Consider the following 22377-nt stretch of genomic DNA (forward strand, 5'->3'; position numbering starts at 1 on the left):
CCTTGAACTCTAATATACATTATCTATACTATGCTTACTCCTATATAATAGATATTGGATGGACAAGAATGTAATTTCATATTTTCACTTAGTAATAATATTGGGCTATTAATCAATGAAGTAGAATGGAAATAATAAATCATTTATTTGATTTATAAACCACATGTATATCTTGAATTCAAAACAAATTAGAAGAGTTAAATGGTTACATGACAAATATTATGGGGTGCGAAGATGAAATTCGAAATTTTAAACATTTACCTTGAACGAAACCAACAAAGAATTTCACTTTGATAAAATATAACCCATACCATTTTAATTTTAAATCGTTTCATTGTTTATTATGAATTAACATTGGAAACCGACCATGATAACTGCTAGATCAATTGCCATCACTATACAAATAATTATGTTTGATAAAATATAACCGATACCATTAAAAATCGTTTTCGTTGCTTATCATGAATTAACTTCAGAAACCGACAATGATAATGGCTAGCTTGATTGTGGATGGTGTTTGGATGTGTCTTTGTTTCTTAAACTTTTTTTTTACCGATGGCACAAACCCCTTATGAAATTCACGACCCGCCGCAACGCACGGGTTACCTTCTAGTAATTCTTAATGAAGAGGCACATCACGAATTTAGTCCATTTACACTCTAGACTCTCTGTTCGTTCGCCAAATCCGGGTTAAACCCCTTTACAATTTTGTTATGCCTACATAACAAATATAGCACAATATGACAAAAGGAATGTTCATTCCATCCTATAGAATTAAAGATGTCCATATCAATATCGTTACAATTTGTTCAGACCCACACCACATGATAGTAACATCAACCCTAATTCTCTCTTTATAAATGCCACTAATTCACTCTCTCGTACACTTTGCTCTCTTGAAATCGATACTTTTTCTCACGCCAAATAACGATTACGAGAAGAACTCATTCATGTGATGTGACTAATATTAACCTCAAAGAAACAATAAAAATAGATTCTTTACGTGAACATAATATTAACCTTAAATAAACAATAAAAATAGATAGAGTGACGTGGCTTACACGCGCGTCACTCGGAGAGTGGGCTTCGTCTATCCCTTTCTTTCCTGCAGACAAGAAGGAAAAACAGTTGCGGTTGTCAAACAAACCCTTTTTCTTTTACTTTCAAGAATCACCAATTTGCAAAACACCCCCCTAAAGTTTACACAAATGACAAACAAACCCTTACAATTAATAAAAATTTCAACTAGTCAAATCAAGCAAAACAATTATCCCTAATCTAAACATCTTCATCCCATTCTGGACCTTTTTTGTTCTTGTTTACAAGACTTGTTGACTTCCACGTCATCTTACAATACTTTCAGTTTCTCACCACACTTTCAAAATCTCGCGATATTTTGAAGAAGAATTGAAATCTGCTCAGCTGATGACAGAGAATAAATAAAGTGATATTTTAATAGTGAAATAAACAATAAATAAATAAATAATAATATTAATAATAAATAATAAATAATGGGTTATTTAAACAGTTTAAAAAGGGAGAAAAGGATTACTTGCTTTTAGATCTTTGTTGTTATGCTGGCTTCTGAAGATACAACAGAGTTTCTTCAGATCCGAAGAAAAAGGTGAGAAAAAATATTAAATTTTTAATCTTTTTTTTAACCCACATAGAATCAGATAAAATTAAATTACACACACCACTGTGTGTTAAGAGTTGTACTGTTAATGTGTGTGTTTATATATATATATATAATAAAGGTTGGACTTTTTGTAGTGATCCAAAACAGAGTCTAGAGAGAGAAAAGCATTGAATGAATCTTTTTCTTGTGAAATCTTTGTTGTGGGTTTGAATGCATGAGTGTGTGTAGTAGGTGTAGCTGTAGGTGTTGATGATGCACTTGTGTTCTGTTCTTGACAGGTGAATATTCCATCAAGATTCTTTGTGGGTTTGTGAATTAGCTTCAATCCTTTCTGGGTTTTGTGGATTAGCTTCAGTTATTTCTGGGTTTTGTGTAAATTCAAGATTTTGAGCCCTAAATTTTAGGAATTTGGGGATGCAAAATGTAATTTCAAGAAAATGAGAGTCTACTCTGTTCTTGCAATTTTTAGGAGATTTTGAAAGGTAAGTGATGCAATTGATATTTAATTTTAACTGAATATATATATTGTTGTTTGATTAGTTTATTATTTTTATATTGTTTATTTTTTTATTTTGAAACTGTTTGATTACAGCATTTACTATGAAGCAGAGGTTATGCAATCATATAAACTGAAGAGTGTTTTTTTTTTTTTTTTTTTTTTTTGCAGAGGTATAAAGTTTGTTGATTGATAGGGAAAAAGACCAAACATGATTACGTTTATGGAATCAAAAGAGGGTTTGAAAGAATCCGAGAGATTTTTAGATTCGCAGTTATGGCATGCGTGTGCCGGCAGCATGATTCAAATGCCGCCGGTCAACACGAAAGTGTACTATTTCCCGCAGGGTCATGCTGAGCATGCCGCGGGAAATGTGGAATTCAGAGACCGGAACCCTCAGTCGAGGGTTCCGGCTTGGATTCCGTGTCGGGTTGGTTCAGTAAAGTTTATGGCGGATACGGAGACCGATGAGGTCTACGCGAAAATCGGGTTGGTTCCGGTTAGTGGATCCGGTGAGTTTAATTGTTTTGATGATGAAGATGCGGGTTCTCCAAACGGAGGAGCTTCGGACGGGCAAGGTAAGCCGACGTCGTTTGCGAAGACGTTGACGCAATCGGATGCGAATAACGGTGGCGGGTTTTCGGTTCCAAGGTACTGCGCGGAGACGATATTTCCGCGGCTTGATTACTCGGCGGACCCGCCCGTGCAGACGATTTTAGCGAAAGACGTTCACGGTGACACGTGGAAGTTTCGGCACATCTACCGAGGGACGCCGCGGAGGCATTTGCTCACCACAGGGTGGAGCACGTTTGTGAACCATAAGAAACTCGTTGCCGGAGATTCGATTGTGTTTCTAAGAGCGGAGAATGGCGATCTATGCGTAGGAATCCGACGGGCCAAAAGAGGAATCGGGGGCGGGCCCGAAACTTCTTCGGGTTGGAATCCGGCTGGCGGCAATTGTGTCGTCCCGTATGGCGGGTATTCGTTAGTCAGAAACGGTAACAACGGCGGTGGCGGCGGTGATCTGTTTGGAAAAGCGAAAGTGGAAGCTGATTCTGTGATTCAAGCGGTTAAACAAGCGACGAATGGGCAACCGTTTGAGGTCGAGTTCTACCCGAGAGCTAGCACGCCGGAGTTTTGCGTGAAGGCGTCCCTTGTGAAGAACGCAATGCAGATCCGGTGGTCACCGGGGATGAGATTTAAGATGCCGTTTGAAACCGAGGATTCGTCACGAATCAGTTGGTTCATGGGAACCATTTCTTCGGTCCAGGTCGCTGACCCGATCCGTTGGCCCGATTCACCATGGAGACTCTTGCAGGTACAATTCGAACCCGACTTCTTTGTGTATAGATGTTAATCATGTAAACAATATGACATTACATTTTAAAATGCAGGTAACATGGGACGAGCCCGATTTGCTACAAAACGTGAAACGGGTCAACCCGTGGCTCGTGGAACTAGTATCAACAATGCCCGCGATCCACATGTCTCCTTTCTCACCGCCCCGAAAGAAATGTAGACCATCGCAGCACCCGGATTACCAAATAGAACCCCAAATCCCGATCCAGATTCCTGCATTGTGCAGACCGCATCCGCACCTCTTTGGCGGGCCCACCACCGGACTTTTCGGTTACCAACTCCCGGAGAATCTGAACCTTCATCATCCTGCTAGCATGCAGGGAGCCAGGCACACACATTATGGTTTATCTCTCTCAGATATCCAAGTCAATACCAAACTCAATTCGGGTTATTCCCCGACCGCAATGAAACCCTCCCACTCCAACCCGTCGTTCAACAAAGCCCAATCCGAGCCCGTTTCATGTATGTTAACAATCGGGAACTCAACCACGGGCTCGAAAGAGCCCGAAACTCCTAAAGTAGCTAAAACATCTCAGTTTTTACTCTTCGGTCAGCCCATTCTTACCGAGCAACAAATCTCTCAGAACCGGAACGTGTCAGGGTCCGGATCGGGCCAAGAAACGGACCTGAGCCCGAACCTTGATACGGGCCACTGTAAGGTTTTCATGGAGTCCGAAGATGTAGGCCGAACACTTGATCTCTCATTGCTCGATTCCTACGAAGAGTTATGTAAGAAACTCGGTAACATGTTCGAAATCGAAAGATCTGTAAGCCCGAATCGCGTTCGTTACTGGGATTCGACCGGAACCCGAAAACAGATTGGGGATGAACCATTTGGGTGAGATCAAGATCCATATTTTTTTTTTTTTTTTTGCAAATTTAAATGTTTTAATCTTGTACAGTGATTTATTTATTTATTTATTTATTTATTTATTTTTTTACAGTGAGTTTATGAAGACAGCAAGAAGGTTAACAATATCAACGGATTTGAGCAATATGGATTCTTAATTTAATTTTGTTTTTGTGAAATTTCTGGTTAGTGATAACTAGATTGTTTTTGTTTAAAACAGTATGATTAATATTTATGTAATTAAAGTGAAATAAAGAGAATATATTATTTATAGGGTTTCTGTTAAAAAGTCACTATTAGAAACAGCAAAGGTTGTTGAAGATAATTATAAAAATATACATATAAAAAAGTGGATATATCGTGCACGCTTGGGGAAAGCAGGAAAAAGCCAAAAAAGGAATTTCGTAGTAATATATAAATGGTGAGATAAATTGACCACCACATTGACATATGTATATATAACGATTATGCCGTCTGAAAAAAAATCAAGTTTTGTCAATACATTAACTGGTTAAAAAATTTGGTTATCAACACGTTAAAATAAATTTATGGTATAAAAATAAAAAAAAAGCAGTGACGAAACCAGAGGTGAGCAAGGCCTAGATTGCTCTTAGAATAATGAACTTCGTCAATATTTTCTTTATACCAATATGTTTTTTTTTTTAAACATAAATTTTTAACCAACGGTATGTGTTGATCCTCTGACTAAGAAGTTTTAGTTTTATCAGTATAACACTTAAAATTTATGGTCATAAAAAATAGTGAGATCCAAAGCATGAAAAGGTAAAGATGAAGATAGTGAATTTTATATTTAATAGTTGAGAAAATACTGAAAAAAAAAGTAGAAGGTGGAATAGTGTAAATAAGTGAAAAGTGAAGGGGTAAAGTGGAAAATGAAACAGGCAGAGGTCACATGGTAGACCAAACATGGCTCCAAACATTGAATGAATGTCCCATTGAAGTGCCGCAAGAGTTGGCATTGTTTTAATTCCCTGTTTTTTTAATTCTCTATTATACTACCAATTTACCATTACCCACTATTTTTTTTTCTTTTAATCAAATCTTTCTATACTAATAAACAAAAATCCTTTTTAGACACGTGTCATTCTCTGGTAATTTCTCACCCTTATTTTTTTATTTATCTCTTTTATTAAATAATAATAATATTAAACATCAATTTAACTAAATCTATTTATCTCTTTTGTTTAATTGATTTCTTTTTTAACTCTAAAGTTTCAATGTTTGACAATTTAAGTCTAAAGTTTTGATCTTTGGTATTTTAACCCCCTTTGATTAATTCGATTTTTCATTTCTAATTCAAAAGTTTTCATCTTTTGCGGATTTTTCACTTCTAATTCAAAAGTTTTCATCTTTTGCAATTTAACCCCTTTAATTTTTTTACCTTCAATGCAAAGCTTTTTATCGTTTGCAATTTAATCTCAACATTTTTTTTTACTTTCAACTTTATTCTCTTACATACTTTTCATCTTTCATAAGTTCTCCGTTTAACGTGTCGTTCTAAATTTCCGACTTAACACGCCGCAACGTGCGTGTGGGGTTCAACGTTTTTCATCTATTTTTTTTCCTGTTTGACATGTCCGTCGCAGCGCGTCTATTTTTCCCTGTTTTATAGGTCTGTCGCAACGTGCGAGTCAGAGATCGACTTAGTTATTTTTTCCTCGGTTTTACACACAGGCTCGTGGTTTTGTTTAATTGATTTCTTTTTTAACTCTAAAGTTTCAATGTTTGGCAATTTAAGTCTAAAGTTTTGATCTTTGGTATTTTAACCCCCTTTGATTAATTTGATTTTTCACTTCTAATTCAAAATTTTTCATCTTTTGCGGATTTTTCACTTCTAATTCAAAAGTTTTCATCTTTTGCAGTTTAACCCCTTTAATTTTTTTTACCTTCAATCCAAAGCTTTTATCATTTGCAATTTAATCTCAACATTTTTTTTTTACTTTCAACTTTAGTCTCTTATATACTTTTCATCTTTCATAAGTTTTCCGTTTAACGTGTCGTTCTAAATTTCCGACTTAACACGCCGCAACGTGCGTGTGGGGTTCAACGTTTTTCATCTATTTTTTTTCCTGTTTGACATGTTCGTCGCAGCGCGTCTATTTTTCCCCGTTTTATAGGTCTGTCGCAACGTGCGAGTCAAAGATCAACTTAGTTATTTTTTCCTCGGTTTTACACACAGACTTGTGGTCATGTGAGAAACAATTGCCTTTCATCTAACATGATATATAACTATTGAATCCCCCGCCGCATTGCGGCGGGTGATAAATCTAGTTATTAATACATTATAATATTTAAAAGCATAGTGATTACAACACAAAGATTCAATTTTTTCATCAAATTCTGAATATCACGATACACAAAGTCAACAAAAAGCTAGATATCAAACACAATTTAATTTTCTTAACTATAAATCTTACCCCTTTACACTAATAATAATAAAATATTCAATTTATTTATGTTTTAAATCTAAGACCTCCGATTTAAGAGGCATGTGCCTCTACCAAGTGAGCTATCCCACACTAACAAACAAAGTTTAATTTTTAATTCAACTTTTTGTTAAAATACCGTTTCATAACATTTCCTTTTAAGTTGTTATTTGAAGATAATGTTCACATAACTGTAAAGGACTTAGTGGTAAGATTGATGATCGTCTATATAACTGGTCTGATTGAGTATTACCAACATCTTCGCTTGGGTCAACTGATTTCTAGTCCAATTAGATGAACCGTCGAGCGAATCAATAGTTGGACCCGATACTCTAAATATGTATAATTTTTTTATTTTGTGTTTCCAAAATATTTACAATTGATTCATTCATTACTTTTGCCTCCAAACTTTTTTTTCTACCCATAGGGTTTTGAAACCCTCATTCTGGTTTTAAAAATGGTATGCCCGGTCTGACCAGTAAAGCCATTGTTTTGATAACTAATCCAGTAAAAAAACATTAAAAAATTAGATGTTCAATAAAACTTTACTTAAAACAATCTAGCTTCAAATATGAAAACGATCAACGAACTTAACATGATAAAATTTGAAAAAAGATATATATAGTATAATATATAAACCTATTACATTACATTACTGTGTATTAATAAACTCAGAGTTTATTTAATGCCTAAGTTATAATCTAATAACGAATAATATAAATAGTCACACGTGAAGGCCAAACAAACGACAAGACAATAATAAGTTCACGTGTGGGATACGTAAGCTTACATCATCCAAGTAGTAAACGAGTGTGTTGCGCCGTTTTGATGATCGGGCTGTTTTTTTCCCTTTGACCATCCTCATTTTCACTTTTTTTTCCTTAAAATTAAAAATAGCTAAATAATCACTTTAGTTTAATAAATCTACTATTGAGCCGGGAATCTCACTGGAAGCAGTCTCTCTATTCCTATAGGGTAGAGGTAAGGCTGTCTACATCTTACCCTCCTCAGATCCTACCTTTGCTTTGCTATTAGTGGAATTTACTGAGTATAATGATGATGATGATTTTTTATACGTTATGTTTTGTTTTCTTATGCCACATGACCCGCACTTTATGATTTTTGAACACTATTCTACACATGTCAAAAAAAGTTTTTGGAGATTGAAGTATCAGCAAGAGGAGTCACTTAAGACACAGTTATCTAAAGAAAGAGATCAGGAGCATCGCTATGAAGACCACCAGCGGTATGAAGAGCATCGGTAATTTGAAGATCATTGGAGAACAGAAGAAGTGTCACACCCTCAAAATTCACATGCGGGGTTTTACCGTGAGGCGTGCAACTAATCGGGATCAAGCCACTTGTAACACCCCGAAAACGGGTTTGGTAATTAAACCCCGTTAATACTAAAAGACGGGTAAAGTACCGTTAGTGGTAAAAGTTTACCCGGTGGAATATTAGGATTTAAATAATTAATCCTAATAATAAATAAAAATGAATAAAAGCTTTAAAGAAATAAAATGGACAAAAGGCCCGAGTTAACGGGGCCTAAAATAAACTTAGTCATAAATATTCCCGAACCCGCTAAGTTAACTAGGAATATTAAACCTAGTTAATAAGTGAGAGTATTGTTGAAAATAATTAGGTTGTGACCTAATTAATAACTAACCAAACACGAGGGACCAAAGCCGGGTAACTTACAAATGGTTTTATAAACTTAAAAATAAAACAAACACACACACATATGTGTGTGTGCGTGCGTGAGAAGCCAGGAGGGAGCTCCATGGAGCAAACCCTAGTTCTTCAACAAAATCTTCAAATTGGAAGATCAAATGAAGGCCAAATTCGGAATTTAATACATAGAAACGATCACCTAGTCGTGGGGATCGTAAGGTATGTCGAATTTCTAACATTTATGAAGTTGTGAAAATTTGTTAAATTTGCATGATGCGAATTTTGCAAGAATCATAGAGGCTATGGCCAAATTAATGAAGTATGATTGCTTAGGAACAAACCCTAAGTAGAAATTTGAAGTAAAATTGCTAGAATTTGAGTAATTTGGTGATTTACCACTTTTAGACAAGTGGGTTTTCATTATATAGTGAAGATGATGATGTACACATGTTTAAAAACATCATAGTTGCTAGTAGGAACAAGATACTTGAACAATTTGCAAGTTTGAGTAATTGATCATAAGTGATAGTGGTGAATTTTGATGTTAATCTTGGTAAAAATAACTAGTTAGGAACTAGTTAGTAAATATGTAAAAATCATGCACATTAGGTGTTTGTTAAAATGCCTAAATGAGAACTAAGTGTTGATAATGTGTCTAATTGAGTCTTGTGAACTTGATAGTGCAATCATATGTGTTAATTGGTGATTTGACTTTTAAATAGTCAAACCGACCATTAATAAGATCGAATGGTAATTGTGATAGAAAATATGTAAGATGGAATAGTCATAATTAATGATGACTAATATAACCGTCTTACGAATTATGATGATAGTTTGACGCTTGACAAGCTAGGTGGAGGCTTGGAAAGGAAGCGGGTCAAACGAAGCAAGAATGGCGGAAAAGCGTAATTCGGATGCAAGGTAAGTATAGCTTACACTAGTCTTAAATTGTGGAATGTTTTCTTATCATATAGATTATGAACGAGATATCTAAACAATTGAAATATGATGTTCCGTCGTATAGTCGAACGGAACAAGAAAATCAAAGACGATAGAAACCATAATAATGGTTAAAAAGAAGTAAATCGATAAATTGGTCATATTATGTCGAAAGAAATACATGGTTCATATTTAAAATTTCCGTACGGTGTTAAATGGGAAGAGTCATGTAGAGGAGATGATAATAAATATCATTTCGCAAAGATAAATGGTCAACTCGGCCAAACGGGTCAAAAGGTGTAGACAACACCTTTTGACTATATAGACTAATGATTCTTTTGTCAAGTCATATGCTTACAGGAATAGATATCCAATGGATATTCGCATCGTTCTTAATTAGCGAATATAAAGCAAGGTATTAAATCGGGTCTATTTGTTGATCCGAGCCAGGTACGCTTATTTATGATGTATGTAAAAGTGTTAATTTAGTCGAATAATTGGTGATAGCCCTTCATTGTAAAAGAAGGACCAAAATCGACCAAAACGCCCTTGTAGGCTAAATTGAACAAACAACTCTTAGAGGTTGTTTGGAAAGGAGTCTTATGATTAAACCAGAGTTTAGAACGAGTACGGGTAGTGAAAGATGTAATTCTTGGGCCAAAAGACTTCATATGAGTCTTTGCCGTAAAATGATATTTCAAGAGGTATAAATTCGGAACACATAGATATCTACTTTAAATCCAACACACATTTAGTTGTGATGGAAGAGTACTAGATAAGAGATATAGGTTACAACGCTAGATTAGAATGTAAGCGAATTTGAGCTTAAAAGTGCTTAAAATATCCTTAACGGGTCAAGATAAGCATACTAGTGAAAACGGGTTTAATTTGCGAATAAACCTATGATTAGAACCTAATATGGTATATCTCAATTATTTGATGAAGCGTACGAAATATAGGAATCAAATAAATACGTTTGTTTGATAAAATGCATAACCGGGTCAAAATTTGGTATAAAGGGTAATAAGCCGAAGACTTAGAAGTCTTAAATTTTGTTAAGCCAAATGTCGGATTTTAACTCCAAATGATGGAAAATCATATTACAAACATGTAGGAAGAAACGGTAGGCCTAACGGACAAGCGGTTTGAAAGATACGGTAGATTTCGTGTCAAATTACGGCAAAAAAATGGAAAACTGGATGCAGGGTCCACCGTAAATTACGGTGCCACCGTAATTTACGGTGGAGGTGAAAAGCCTTACGGTGGCCCCCTACTGGTTTACGATAGGGGCATGTAAAACCAGTGGCCACCGTAAATTACGGTGCCACCGTAATTTACGGTGGAGGTCAGGTTGAAATTTTTTTGTTTTTGTTATCAATTGTTTCTCGGACTCGTTTAGACGCGTTCTAAGTCCTGCATGACTAAATCATTTCATGTTTATGAAATGTAGGTACTCCTTGGATGCCGGAAGACGATCAAGCTCATCGAAGAACCGAACACGATATAGTTACATGCTTCCGCACTTTGCCACGTTGTATATTTTAAACAACGAATTTGATCACGTTTTGTAGAATAGCTTATGAATTGTAAAAGTTTTAATTTACTCGGAATTTCCTAAGGATACTTAACACTAAATACATGTCTGTATTCGTAATTTATACGAAAACCTTTCAAATAATAACTAGGGTGTTACACCACTAATCATGTTGAACAAATATTTAAGTTATTAAAAACCATCACAATCAACACGATTAGTGATTAATATTTAAATGTCCAAAACATAGTTTAAACCAACAGCAGAAACTAAACGTAAAAACCCAGACATGAGTTAAAAACCACATTGTTTAATAAGATTTAAAACCAAAAGTTATTGCAGCCACGACACTCCAAATGTTGCAAGCTCCTATGTTGTACCTAACGACCTGCAAAGCATATTGTAGTGTGTCAACATAAAGTTGGTGGGTTCACAGTTTTACTTAAGCGTAAAGCGTAAGCGTAAGTTCACATGTAAAAGCGCTATAAATATGACTCGGGTGGCTAACCCTCATCACATGACTAAACTGTGTTGATACCGAAAACTGATGTAGTAAGTTTTTGTGCCCTCCATCAATGTCTATCCGCATTGATGCAATAGGAAAGGTCAATAGTTCACGCCCGGCTCCCAGCACGGTGTGAGTTTTGTCAAACCTAACAGCGCTATCAACTAATACACTGTCTGCCAACCCGGCAAGCGAATTGGTATAATGTGTAGGGACTTTCAGGTTAGAGTTTTTCGTTTAGTCCAAGTGTAATACTCCACCTCCAATGGATAGTATAGTATGTTTCAGTGGTTACAACAAGGAATGCGGGTGTAGCCCCAAACCAGGGGTACAATATTTGTTTCCCAAACTAGCGAAATAAGTGTGTTGTCCCAAACAAAGGAAGCATGCTTTTAGTAAAGAGTTGTGAACTCACCTTAGTTTTGCTCGGTAAGACTTAAATGCGTTATAAATTGATGTGGTCAACCATGACCTATTATGATACCCACAGGGTTATTAGTGTGTTTATGCAAAGTTCATAAGTTCTACACTCATCTAGCACACATAACACGCGAACAAGTTGTCACAAGATATTTTACCGTGTGGTTTTCAAGCACATGTTCATAATAAACCTACGACATGTCATATGTCATTTACACAATTGCTAACCAAGTGCGGATACTAAAAATAGCAAGTTCGAATCTTATAAGCTTATAAATCACGCATAGCAAATTCACTGAAATTTGGCTGTATTAGGAAGCTCATTTACCATGCTTACAGAGTTGCAAAAATTTTGATCTTTTTATGGGATGTACCCCTCGGTGGGTTTGTCCTTGTGTTAAAAAATTTTAGGCCTAAATCTTTACCGAAAAATTTAGAAAAACCATTTACTATGCAGTGGTCAGATTCGTCACTTTCTGACTGCAGCTTACGGAAAAATTCATTTAAAAATCCTTGATTACCCAATTGACCCGATTCCACTTGGAGATTCGTACAGACACCTAGACCATCTACTGTATAAATTTCGACAAAACTCCAAGTAATCACCGAGATATGACGTAAAACACAACACACAAATTCTGTAGAAAAACGCAGTTTTGACCACTGAAACGAAATAATTCGTTTAAAATATCAAACGACGTCGAAAAAACGCGATCCTAATTGGGTTTGAAAGGTTTTTCCTGGAAGTTCATCATAGACTCAAGAGACATCAGTTTTCGATAAATTTGACCCAGTTACAACTGATTAAAGTCGGTTGTAACTTTCTGGACAGCTTCTGATTAGTTACGCGAACCCCACAAACGACTATCTAACAAACCCAATGACCTAAAATCATCAGTTACAGCAGATTATTATCCTAATCTAAGTCATGTATCCGTTAGTTCATTAAAACCATCATGATTTACATCAAGATCATGAAAAGAAACGAAACCCTAACTACTAATCGGACTCATAAACGACCTAAACACCGTAAACACATGATCCTTAACAATTAGAACTACAAGTATCATCATATTACAAGAATATCAAGCATACGCAGCCAAATAAACAAGATTAATCATGAACCAAAACTATATTGTAAGGATTACCAAGATATGGGAGTAATGTGGGTTGCTAGACATTTGAACCGAATAACCTGAAAGACTTCTTTATCCTGCTTCTTTAATTTCTAGAGAGGGCAGATGAGGAACTCTTGGATTGTAGGTTAGGGTTTTAGGAACTCTAATCAAAATAACATGCAACTACGTAACTTATGGAATAAAAAGAGGGTGTAGGGCGGTTTGGTTGGAGAGTGGGCCACAAGTAGATGGGGTGGGATGGCGGTTTGGGTTCTTGGGCTTGAAGCTCCTTGGACCGCAAGTGAGTTAGAACAGTTGAGGGTGTTTGGCTTTATTTATGTTGGGCCGAAATCAACCTGGACCGAGGGTGGGGTTTCGCGTGGAATAAAAATGGCACAAAAGAGTGGGGTTTGGGGTTGGGTGAAGTGGTTCGCGTGTGAGGTAAGGTGGTTCGTATGAATAGGTAACAAAGTGTATCGAGTTTAGATAACTATATATATATATATATGTATAAATAGATTAACAAAACATTCAAGTGAATTGAATGGAGACTCATACAAAATCAATAGCAATTAAATATAAAACCCTATAATCTCTGAAAACAAAAAAACCTAAAACCCTAATTTCATAAACAGATCAACAATATTGCAAACAAACATACGTTCAAATGTATTAAGCTAATAATCCCAGAAAATAAACCGCCCAAAACCCTAATTTTGGTATGAATAAACACAAAATCAGAATAATAGATGGAATATCAGATTCATACCTTCTTAGAGACGACATTTATGTGATAGAGAAGTAAACAAATCAAATGAAGATGGAATATCAAGAGAACCCTAGGGAAAACATAATGAACATCAAATCAATGAACAATTGTCACACCCCAACCGATGGCGGAATCATCGGGGCATGGCACTGAGCGAAACAGATTTTCCAGAAGTTTCCACAACAACTGTCATTACTATTTAGTTTAAATAATACGTCCCATACCGTATCCCAAATAGTAAAATAAATTATTACAGATAACAACTAGTCAAATGTCCTGTTCCGACAACTCAGATTCAAATATAAATATAATAATTGTTCAGATGCCTCTAGAGACTCGATCTGCAAGATCTACAGACAACTATGCTCTAGACGCTTATTCAAAGCTCGCCTTCCTAGCAGATAAGCATCCTAATTGCCTGTCACATACATTAAAATAAAGTCAATACATAAAATGTAAAGGTGAGCATACAAGTTTGATAATAGCATATAGAGTTCGAAATAGTTTACGCATAACCAGCACGTACACAGAGGAAAACGAAGCATGTTAATTATCGACATGGAACTATCGATACCAATGACTGCGGGTTGACTGCCCGAGGCAGTTCGCAATACATGATTACCACCGTAATCCATGCAAGTTATTGTCCTTAACAACCCCTGGGTGAACGGGTGCTGAGTCCAAACTATAGTACTATCATCGTTAAGGCAGGTAGACAACATTCCATGTGTAAACATAACAACAAGCATTCATTTAGTCACGTAATACATGCAGAACGGTTAGCGTTTTAAATAGTTGAGTAGTGTGTTCGATTGTGGTTTAGATAAGTAACGTATGTAACATCCAAAAGTGCTAAAGCAAAAAGGGATCGAGTATACTCACAACGATTGATGGATTGAAGGGAGCGCTTGAGAGTAGTGTAACAATTCTCATTAAAATCCATAATTAGGATGATAATTAGTCAATAAGAAAACCCTAATTGAGACACCCAAGTAATTCTGCACTAACCCTAAAATTTTCAGAATAATCGGAATCAGGATCAGGGCCCCTAAAACTCAAAGGGGGCAAAACCTAGTGGATAATTATCCATAATTTGCGTTGTACAGATTGAAATTCGTTTTTATGTTGAGTCATGCAAGCTAGTCCCGAACCCAGCTAGCCTACGTAATTAGACTGCACCCTTTACGGACCGTAAAGGGAAATGCCATACGGTCCGTAAGCATGTCTCAAAAATCACTATAAATAGCAGACCTTGGCAGTAGCTTTCTGAAGTTGAAACGACGCATAAACTCTCTGTGGACGTCGAGATATCATAGTATTATTACAATTAAACACACACTGATCACGAAGTGCTGCCGCAAAACAGGGTAATCACTCGATCGCTATTACGATTCATTTTCCGACTGATCAATATATCCAATGGATGTTTAAGTGCCGCCCACATAGGGTTATACTTTGTCGTTCGTCGTTAAATCGATGGATGTTTAAGTATTGCACTTTGTCGTTCGTTGTGAGAATTTGATCTCGTGAGTTATCGTAACTGCTGTATTGATCACTAACCCGGTTTTGTGTGCATTATTATTTAAATTAGGTTAACAAGGCTAATCCATATTCTGTCCGTACTAAATCTGCAATGTGAGTCATTCTCTTTTTATTAAATGTTTTACAATACTCCAAATTATTTTCAGAATTATAAATTACAGTGATTAAGTTTATGTAATCACCAAATTACAGCCAGTATGTGGGGTATTGTGCACATTACTACTGTTTTAATCACATTAGGTGGGCGAACCTAAAATTAAGTGATATACGTCATTCATTGGGGCAGCCAATGGTGATATGACCACAGTCACAGATCCGGTCGAGTGACAAATACTGTGGGTAGTTGGTAGATATCAGAAACATATGTAAAAACTCTTAATACTGTAAATTATAATAAATAAGTCATTTTAGTAAACTGAATGATTCACTCAGTATTTCCCGCTGACAAAACCTTTTTCAAACATGTTTCAGGTGATCTATTGTAATTCAGGAAAAGTGCTGGGAAGCAGTGCAGGCTTAAAGTAGTGGCTCATTATAAAATAAAGAAATATGTTTTGTAAAAATAAAGATTTCTCAGTAAAACCTTATTATTGTAAATTATCGGGGTTTTATCCCGAATTGTGAAATAAAATAATCGGGAAAAGTTTTTAGCTTTAAAACGATCCTGATGATAAAAAAAATTCCGCTGCTAAAATCACATAAATAAATATCATGGGATTTCTGTCCTGCGGCTCCTGAAACGGGTCAAACCGGGTCGGGGGCCGTGACAGAAATGAGGTGGTATCAGAGCCACTGAGTTAAGATAATTAAGTATTTAGAGATACTTAATTTTTCCTGATTACTATTATATGATTATATGTTTTATTAAACTGATTATTTGTTAGTTACACTATGGGTAAGCAAAAGCTGCAAGATATCTATCTTAAATTAGATAGGTCAGTCTATGAAGAGGGAAGTTCATCTTCAAAACTCCCTACAATTCCTGAAGAAGGAATATTTGTGCGAAAAGCACAATATGAAAAACCGCTTTCTCCTAGAAAAAGGAGTATGATTATTAAGAAAAGTAAAGAGCAAATCCGAGAAAAGAGGATTAAAAAGGAAACCCAGGAATTAATCAATAAATCACCTTGGGAAGACAAGCTAGATGAGAAATGGGCAAATTTGTATATGCTAGCTACAGTAGCAGAACATGCAAATCTTTAAAAACCCTAAAGTCAAGTAATAGCACTTCCCAGTAAATAAATAAATAAATCCGAGTGTGTTCTTTCCTGTTATTTTGTACAAATAGTGTGCAATAAAACTTTGATGGTTATTTGTTAAACTTTGTTCCAAAGTTTTAACTTAGTATTTTTGTGCATTTTGCATATATGCTACACAGCATGAATGAGATATCTGAAGCCTTTCAGAACCTCGATCTTTACCCGGTGAATGTAGAAGTTTCCCAAGATTTCACTGGATACTTTGCTGATGTGGAACAACCTGTAGAATTCAATGCTCCACCTTTGACAAAGCCAAAACGAAAGAAAAGAAAGAATTATGTATGGGGTAGTCGTATCTGTAGGAAAAAGCCAGCTCCGAAACTTCCTAAAATAAACAACCCTTTAGAAAAAGGAAAAGGAATTGTAATCAAAGAAAATTCCAAACAGCAAGAGATAGAAACTGAAGTCAAGAAAGATTCTAGCCAAATGGAAAAACAGTTTGAGGAATATTCTAAAGATATAGAAATGGAAGTAGGACAAGGTTCTAGACCAACTCAGATAGAAATTGGAGAGAGCTTAAACCAAAACCAGGGAATAACTTTTCAGGATGAAATAGATTTTCTATTGGCAAGTTGTGAAACTATTCAGCCTGTCAATACGAATATTTTTACCTATCCTAGTGAAAATCCACTCCCAATGAATTTTGAACCAGCAATCCCAGAACCAATAGTCCACTCTCAACCTGTAGAAATGGACGAATGGTGGACAAATGATTGGCAATTTCAAAATATTGTCAACGACCCTTATTCCTTTTTTCCACAATTCGATCCAGAACCCCTACCTAATCCACCAATGAGTAACGAAAATATGGCGGAACTTCGTCATTATGGTGAAGAATTGATGGATGCAGGAAATAGAATCAGTGAGATAGGGGGACAAATTGCCTGGAAATATGATGAAAGGGAAATGCGTTTTTAGAACAACAAGTGGCGAGAGATAGGAAGGTGGTAAAACTATAGTTGTGTAATAGTAAAAGTAAATAGTAAAATCAGTCTGTAACATAACTACAAATAAAACCCTGTAAAATATTTGTGTGTAATGATGCATACTATAACCGATATAAAATGGAATCGAGAAATCGATAGTTTTGACTATACGTGTATTGTAAATTGTCTGATTGTTTGTATATAATTGCTATTTATCAAATACTAATAAAAATTATATATATATATTATCAGATGGCAAATATTGGTAATGAACCGGTAAATGAGGTTAATCAGTCGGAGCAACATCCAGGAGATCAATATATGACTAGACAAGATGTTGAAAATATTGTTGCTCAAGGGATAGCCAATGCTATTCCAGCATTCGTTGCTGCTGTAAAAAGTCCAATCGAACCGCAACATATCGTTCCTAGTAAATGTACTTCTGAAGATAACTTCAGTAATAGTATAAATGGGGGCAATAATCATGATAATGAATCCCAGCACACGCCGCTCCCTAAGAAACTGAAAGCTGCAACACCTGGTTGCACTTTCAAAGAATTCCTTGCTTGTAAACCCACTGAATTTGCAGGAAATGAAGGGGCAACTGCATCACTGCGTTGGTTAGAGAAAACCGAAGCAGTAATTGCAATAAATAAGTGTGCTAAAGATGATCAAGTCATGTACGCATCAAATCTGTTTAAAGAAGGAGCACTCGAATGATGGAACACAGTGCTACAAGCAAAAGGGAGAAGGGTGGCCTATGCGATGAATTGGGAAGAATTTAAGAGTCTTGTCGAAAGAAAATTCTGTCCCGAATACGAAAAGGAACAAATGGCAAATAAGTTCCTAACTCATCGGATGTTAGGTGTGGATTGTCGTGGTTATACTTCGACATTCTTTGAATATGCTAGAGTGGTACCAACACTGGCTTCGCCAGAACCGGTACTCATTTCTCGCTATATTTGGGGATTAATTAGCGAAATTCGCAATATCGTTAAGGCTGCGAGACCTCGCACTATTGACGATGCAGTAGAATTAGCTAACACTCTGACTGATGAATTGATACGCACAAGAGATGAAGACAGGAAGAAGGAACTAGCTCAGAAAATTACCCAAGGATTTAGGGTGGGTAATAGTAGCTTCAAGAAAAGAGGAGCAGGGCAATCTTCAACTTTGCCATTCTGCAAAATTTGCAAAAAAAAACATTTTGGAAAATGTAACAAACTTTGCAATTTTTGCAAAACGATAGGACATCGTGAAGAGAACTGCAGAAAGAAATCCATAATTTGTTACAATTGTGGAGAAGCCGGACATTTCAAAACAGAATGTCCTAAGTTAGTCAAACCAGTAGACAACAAAACCAAAGCGACCGAAGGAGCTACTAAGAAGAATGCCAGAGCATTCCAGCTAACCACTCAAGAAGCAGAGCTCATCCCGGATGTGATAGCCGGTACGTTTTTAGTTCACGACGTTTATGCAAAAGTATTGTTTGACTCTGGTGCAAACCAAAGTTTTATAAATACTTCATTCTGCCAAGCTCTTAAGTTACCCTTAACTACCATTAGGCAGATTTTTACAGTCGAAACCGCAGATGGGAATTCAGTAAAAATCAATCAGGTTTTGCAAAAAGTAGGAATAGAACTTGCAGGTCATAAATTTGTTGCAAACCTATTACCTATGAAATTAGCTGAATTTGATGTTGTGTTAGGAATGGATTGGTTAATAGCCAACCATGCTCAAATCATTTGTGATAAAAACTCTATAGAAATTCAATCACCTACTGGAGAAGTAATCATGATTACAGGAGATAAACCTCGAAAGCCACTAAAGTTCATGTCAGTAATGAAAGTTACTAATTATGAACGAAAACAAGGAATAGTATATATGATTTCAGTAATCATTAGTACTAAAGGTAAGGAACTTAAGGAAATTCCTGTAGTCTCAGAATACCCAGATATATTCCCGGAAGATTTACCTGGGTTACCACCAGATAGGGAGGTAGAATTCAGAATTCATCTAATTCCAGGAACTACACCGATAGCCAAGGCACCCTATCGATTGGCTCCTACCAAAATGCTAGAATTGAAAAAGCAATTAGATGAATTACTAAGCAAAGGATTTATACAACCTAGTTCATCCCCTTGGGGTGCACCAGTGTTGTTTGTGAAAAAGAAAGATGGATCAATGAGAATGTGTATCGATTATAGAGAGCTAAATAAGGTTACAATTAAGAATCGATACCCATTACCTAGGATTGATGATCTTTTCGATCAATTGCAAGGCGCTAGGTACTTTTCTAAAATAGACTTGCGCTCCGGATATCATCAATTAAAGGTTCAAGAAGAAGACATACCTAAAACTGCTTTTAGAACTAGGTATGGACACTATGAGTTTACAGTTATGCCCTTTGGATTAACTAATGCACCTGCAGCATTCATGGACATGATGAACAGGATCTGTAAACCATATTTGGATAAATTTGTAATTGTTTTCATAGACGATATACTTATTTATTCAAAAAGTCAGGACGAACATTGTCAGCACTTGCATGCACTCTTAACTTTGTTAAGAAAAGAAAAATTGTATGCCAAATTTTCGAAGTGTGAATTTTGGCTACATGAAGTGCAATTCTTAGGACACATGGTGAATCATGAAGGTATTCACGTAGATCCTGCTAAGATAGAAGCAATTACCAATTGGAAGGTTCCACAAACCGCAATGGAAATTAGAAGTTTTATAGGTTTAGCCGGATATTATAGACGGTTTATTAAGGATTTTTGCAAGATAGCTGTACCATTAACTAAGCTAACCTGTAAATCCATTAAGTTTGAATGGGGACCTAAACAAGAAGAAGCCTTTAGAATCTTGAAGCAGAAATTAACCAATGCACCAATCTTAGCCTTACCAGAAGGAACAGAAGACTTTGAAGTATATTGTGATGCTTCAAAATTAGGATTTGGATGTGTGTTAATGCAACGCAAGAAGGTAATTGCGTATGCTTCCAGACAATTGAAAAAGCACGAGGAAAACTATACGGCTCATGATTTAGAATTAGGAGCTATAGTTTTTGCCCTTAAGATATGGAGACATTATCTGTATGGAAGTAAGTTTACTGTTTATACAGATCATAAAAGTTTAAGGTATATATTTGGGCAAAAAGAGTTAAATATGAGGCAAAGAAGATGGATGGAAATCCTGAGTGATTACGACTGTGATATTCAATATCACGACGGAAAGGCAAACGTAGTTGCAGATGCCTTAAGTCGTAAGGATCATGAGAAGCAAAGGCGAGTCCGTGCTCTTAGAATAAATCTACAAGTAGATTTAAGGGAACAATTGAAAGAAATTCAGGAAACGGCAATCAAGGACGATGCCGAAGGAATGAAAGGTTACTAAAAGAATTGGAACAAGGAAATGATGGAATTTGGAAATTCCACAAAAGCAGAATTTGGGTACCTAAATAGGGAAATTTAAGATCAAAGATTTTAGAGGAAGCTCATAAATCTAGGTATACTGTACATCCAGGAAACAATAAGATGTACCAAGATTTAAGAAAGAATTTCTGGTGGATAGGAATGAAAAAGGATATAGCCAAATACGTATCTAAGTGTCTAACTTGTTCACAAGTTAAAGCCGAACACCAGAAGCCTTCAGGTCTACTACAACAATTGGAAATGCCTGTATGGAAATGGGAACTCATAACAATGGACTTTGTTACTAAGTTACCCAAAACCAGAAAAGGTAATGATGCGATTTGGGTAATTGTGGATCGATTAACCAAATCTGCTCATTTTCTACCTATGAAAGAAACTTTTAGCATGGAAAGGTTAGCCAAGCTGTATGTGGATGAAATAGTATCCTTACATGGAGTCCCACTCTCCATTGTATCAGATAGAGATAGTCGTTTCACTTCCCGTTTCTGGACAAGCTTCCAAGAAGCAATGGGAACCCGACTCAATCTAAGTACTGCATATCATCCACAAACAGACGGACAAAGTGAAAGGACGATTCAAACTCTAGAAGACATGCTCCGAGCATGTGTAATTGACTTTGGTGGTAACTGGGATAACCATTTACCATTAATCGAATTCTCCTATAATAATAGTTATCACTCAAGCACAAACGATTAGTACTAGTGAAAGTCAAGTGGAATTCAAAGAGGGGACCAGAATATACTTGGGAACTGGAGTCAGAAATGAAGCGGAAATATCCTCATCTATTTCAGTGAATCTCGAGGACGAGATTTTTCTTAAGGTGGGGAGGATGTAACAATTCTCATTAAAATCCATTAGGATGATAATTAGTCAATAAGAAAACCCTAATTGAGACACCCAAGTAATTATGCACTAACCCTAAAATTTTCAGAATAATCGGAATCAGGATCAGGGCCCCTAAAACTCAAAGGGGGCAAAACCTAGTGGATAATTATCCATAATTTGCGTTGTACAGATTGAAATTCGTTTTTATGTTGAGTCATGCAAGCTAGTCCCGAACCAAGCTAGCCTACGTAATTAGACTGCACCCTTTACGGACCGTAAAGGGAAATGCCATACGGTCCGTAAGCATGTCTCAAAAATCACTATAAATAGCAGACCTTGGCAGTAGCTTTCTGAAGTTGAAACGACGCATAAACTCTCTGTGGACGTCGAGATATCATAGTATTATTACAATTAAACACACACTGATCACGAAGTGCTGCCGCAAAACAGGGTAATCACTCGATCGCTATTACGATTCATTTTCCGACTGATCAATATATCCAATGGATGTTTAAGTGCCGCCCACATAGGGTTATACTTTGTCGTTCGTCATTAAATCGATGGATGTTTAAGTATTGCACTTTGTCATTCGTTGTGAGAATTTGATCTCGTGAGTTATCGTAACTGCTGTATTGATCACT

The 22377-nt window shown here is 36.2% G+C and overlaps 1 protein-coding gene across 1 annotated transcript; it reads left to right on the top strand.

The window, feature by feature from the left end:
• The first annotated feature begins 1551 nt into the window (after window positions 1-1551).
• LOC110924766 (auxin response factor 18) lies at window positions 1552-4615 on the top strand. The gene is made up of 5 exons (XM_022168760.2): window positions 1552-1624; window positions 1918-2121; window positions 2307-3453; window positions 3530-4332; window positions 4439-4615. The coding sequence occupies exons 3-5, from the start codon at window positions 2347-2349 to the stop codon at window positions 4500-4502; spliced, it is 1974 nt and encodes a 657-aa protein (XP_022024452.1). The 5' UTR covers window positions 1552-1624; window positions 1918-2121; window positions 2307-2346; the 3' UTR covers window positions 4503-4615.
• The last annotated feature ends 17762 nt before the right edge of the window (window positions 4616-22377 follow it).

The sequence above is a fragment of the Helianthus annuus genome, chromosome 2 (genome assembly GCF_002127325.2).
Source record: "Helianthus annuus cultivar XRQ/B chromosome 2, HanXRQr2.0-SUNRISE, whole genome shotgun sequence".
NCBI classification, from domain to species: domain Eukaryota; kingdom Viridiplantae; phylum Streptophyta; class Magnoliopsida; order Asterales; family Asteraceae; genus Helianthus; species Helianthus annuus.

Coding starts and splice junctions, on each gene's coding strand:
- LOC110924766 (XM_022168760.2), top strand. CDS start 2,347: ATGATTACGTTTATGGAATCAAAAGAGGGTTTGAAAGAATCCGAGAGA. Junction 3,454..3,529: donor CACCATGGAGACTCTTGCAG/GTACAATTCGAA, acceptor TTTAAAATGCAG/GTAACATGGGACGAGCCCGA. Junction 4,333..4,438: donor ATTGGGGATGAACCATTTGG/GTGAGATCAAGA, acceptor ATTTTTTTACAG/TGAGTTTATGAAGACAGCAA.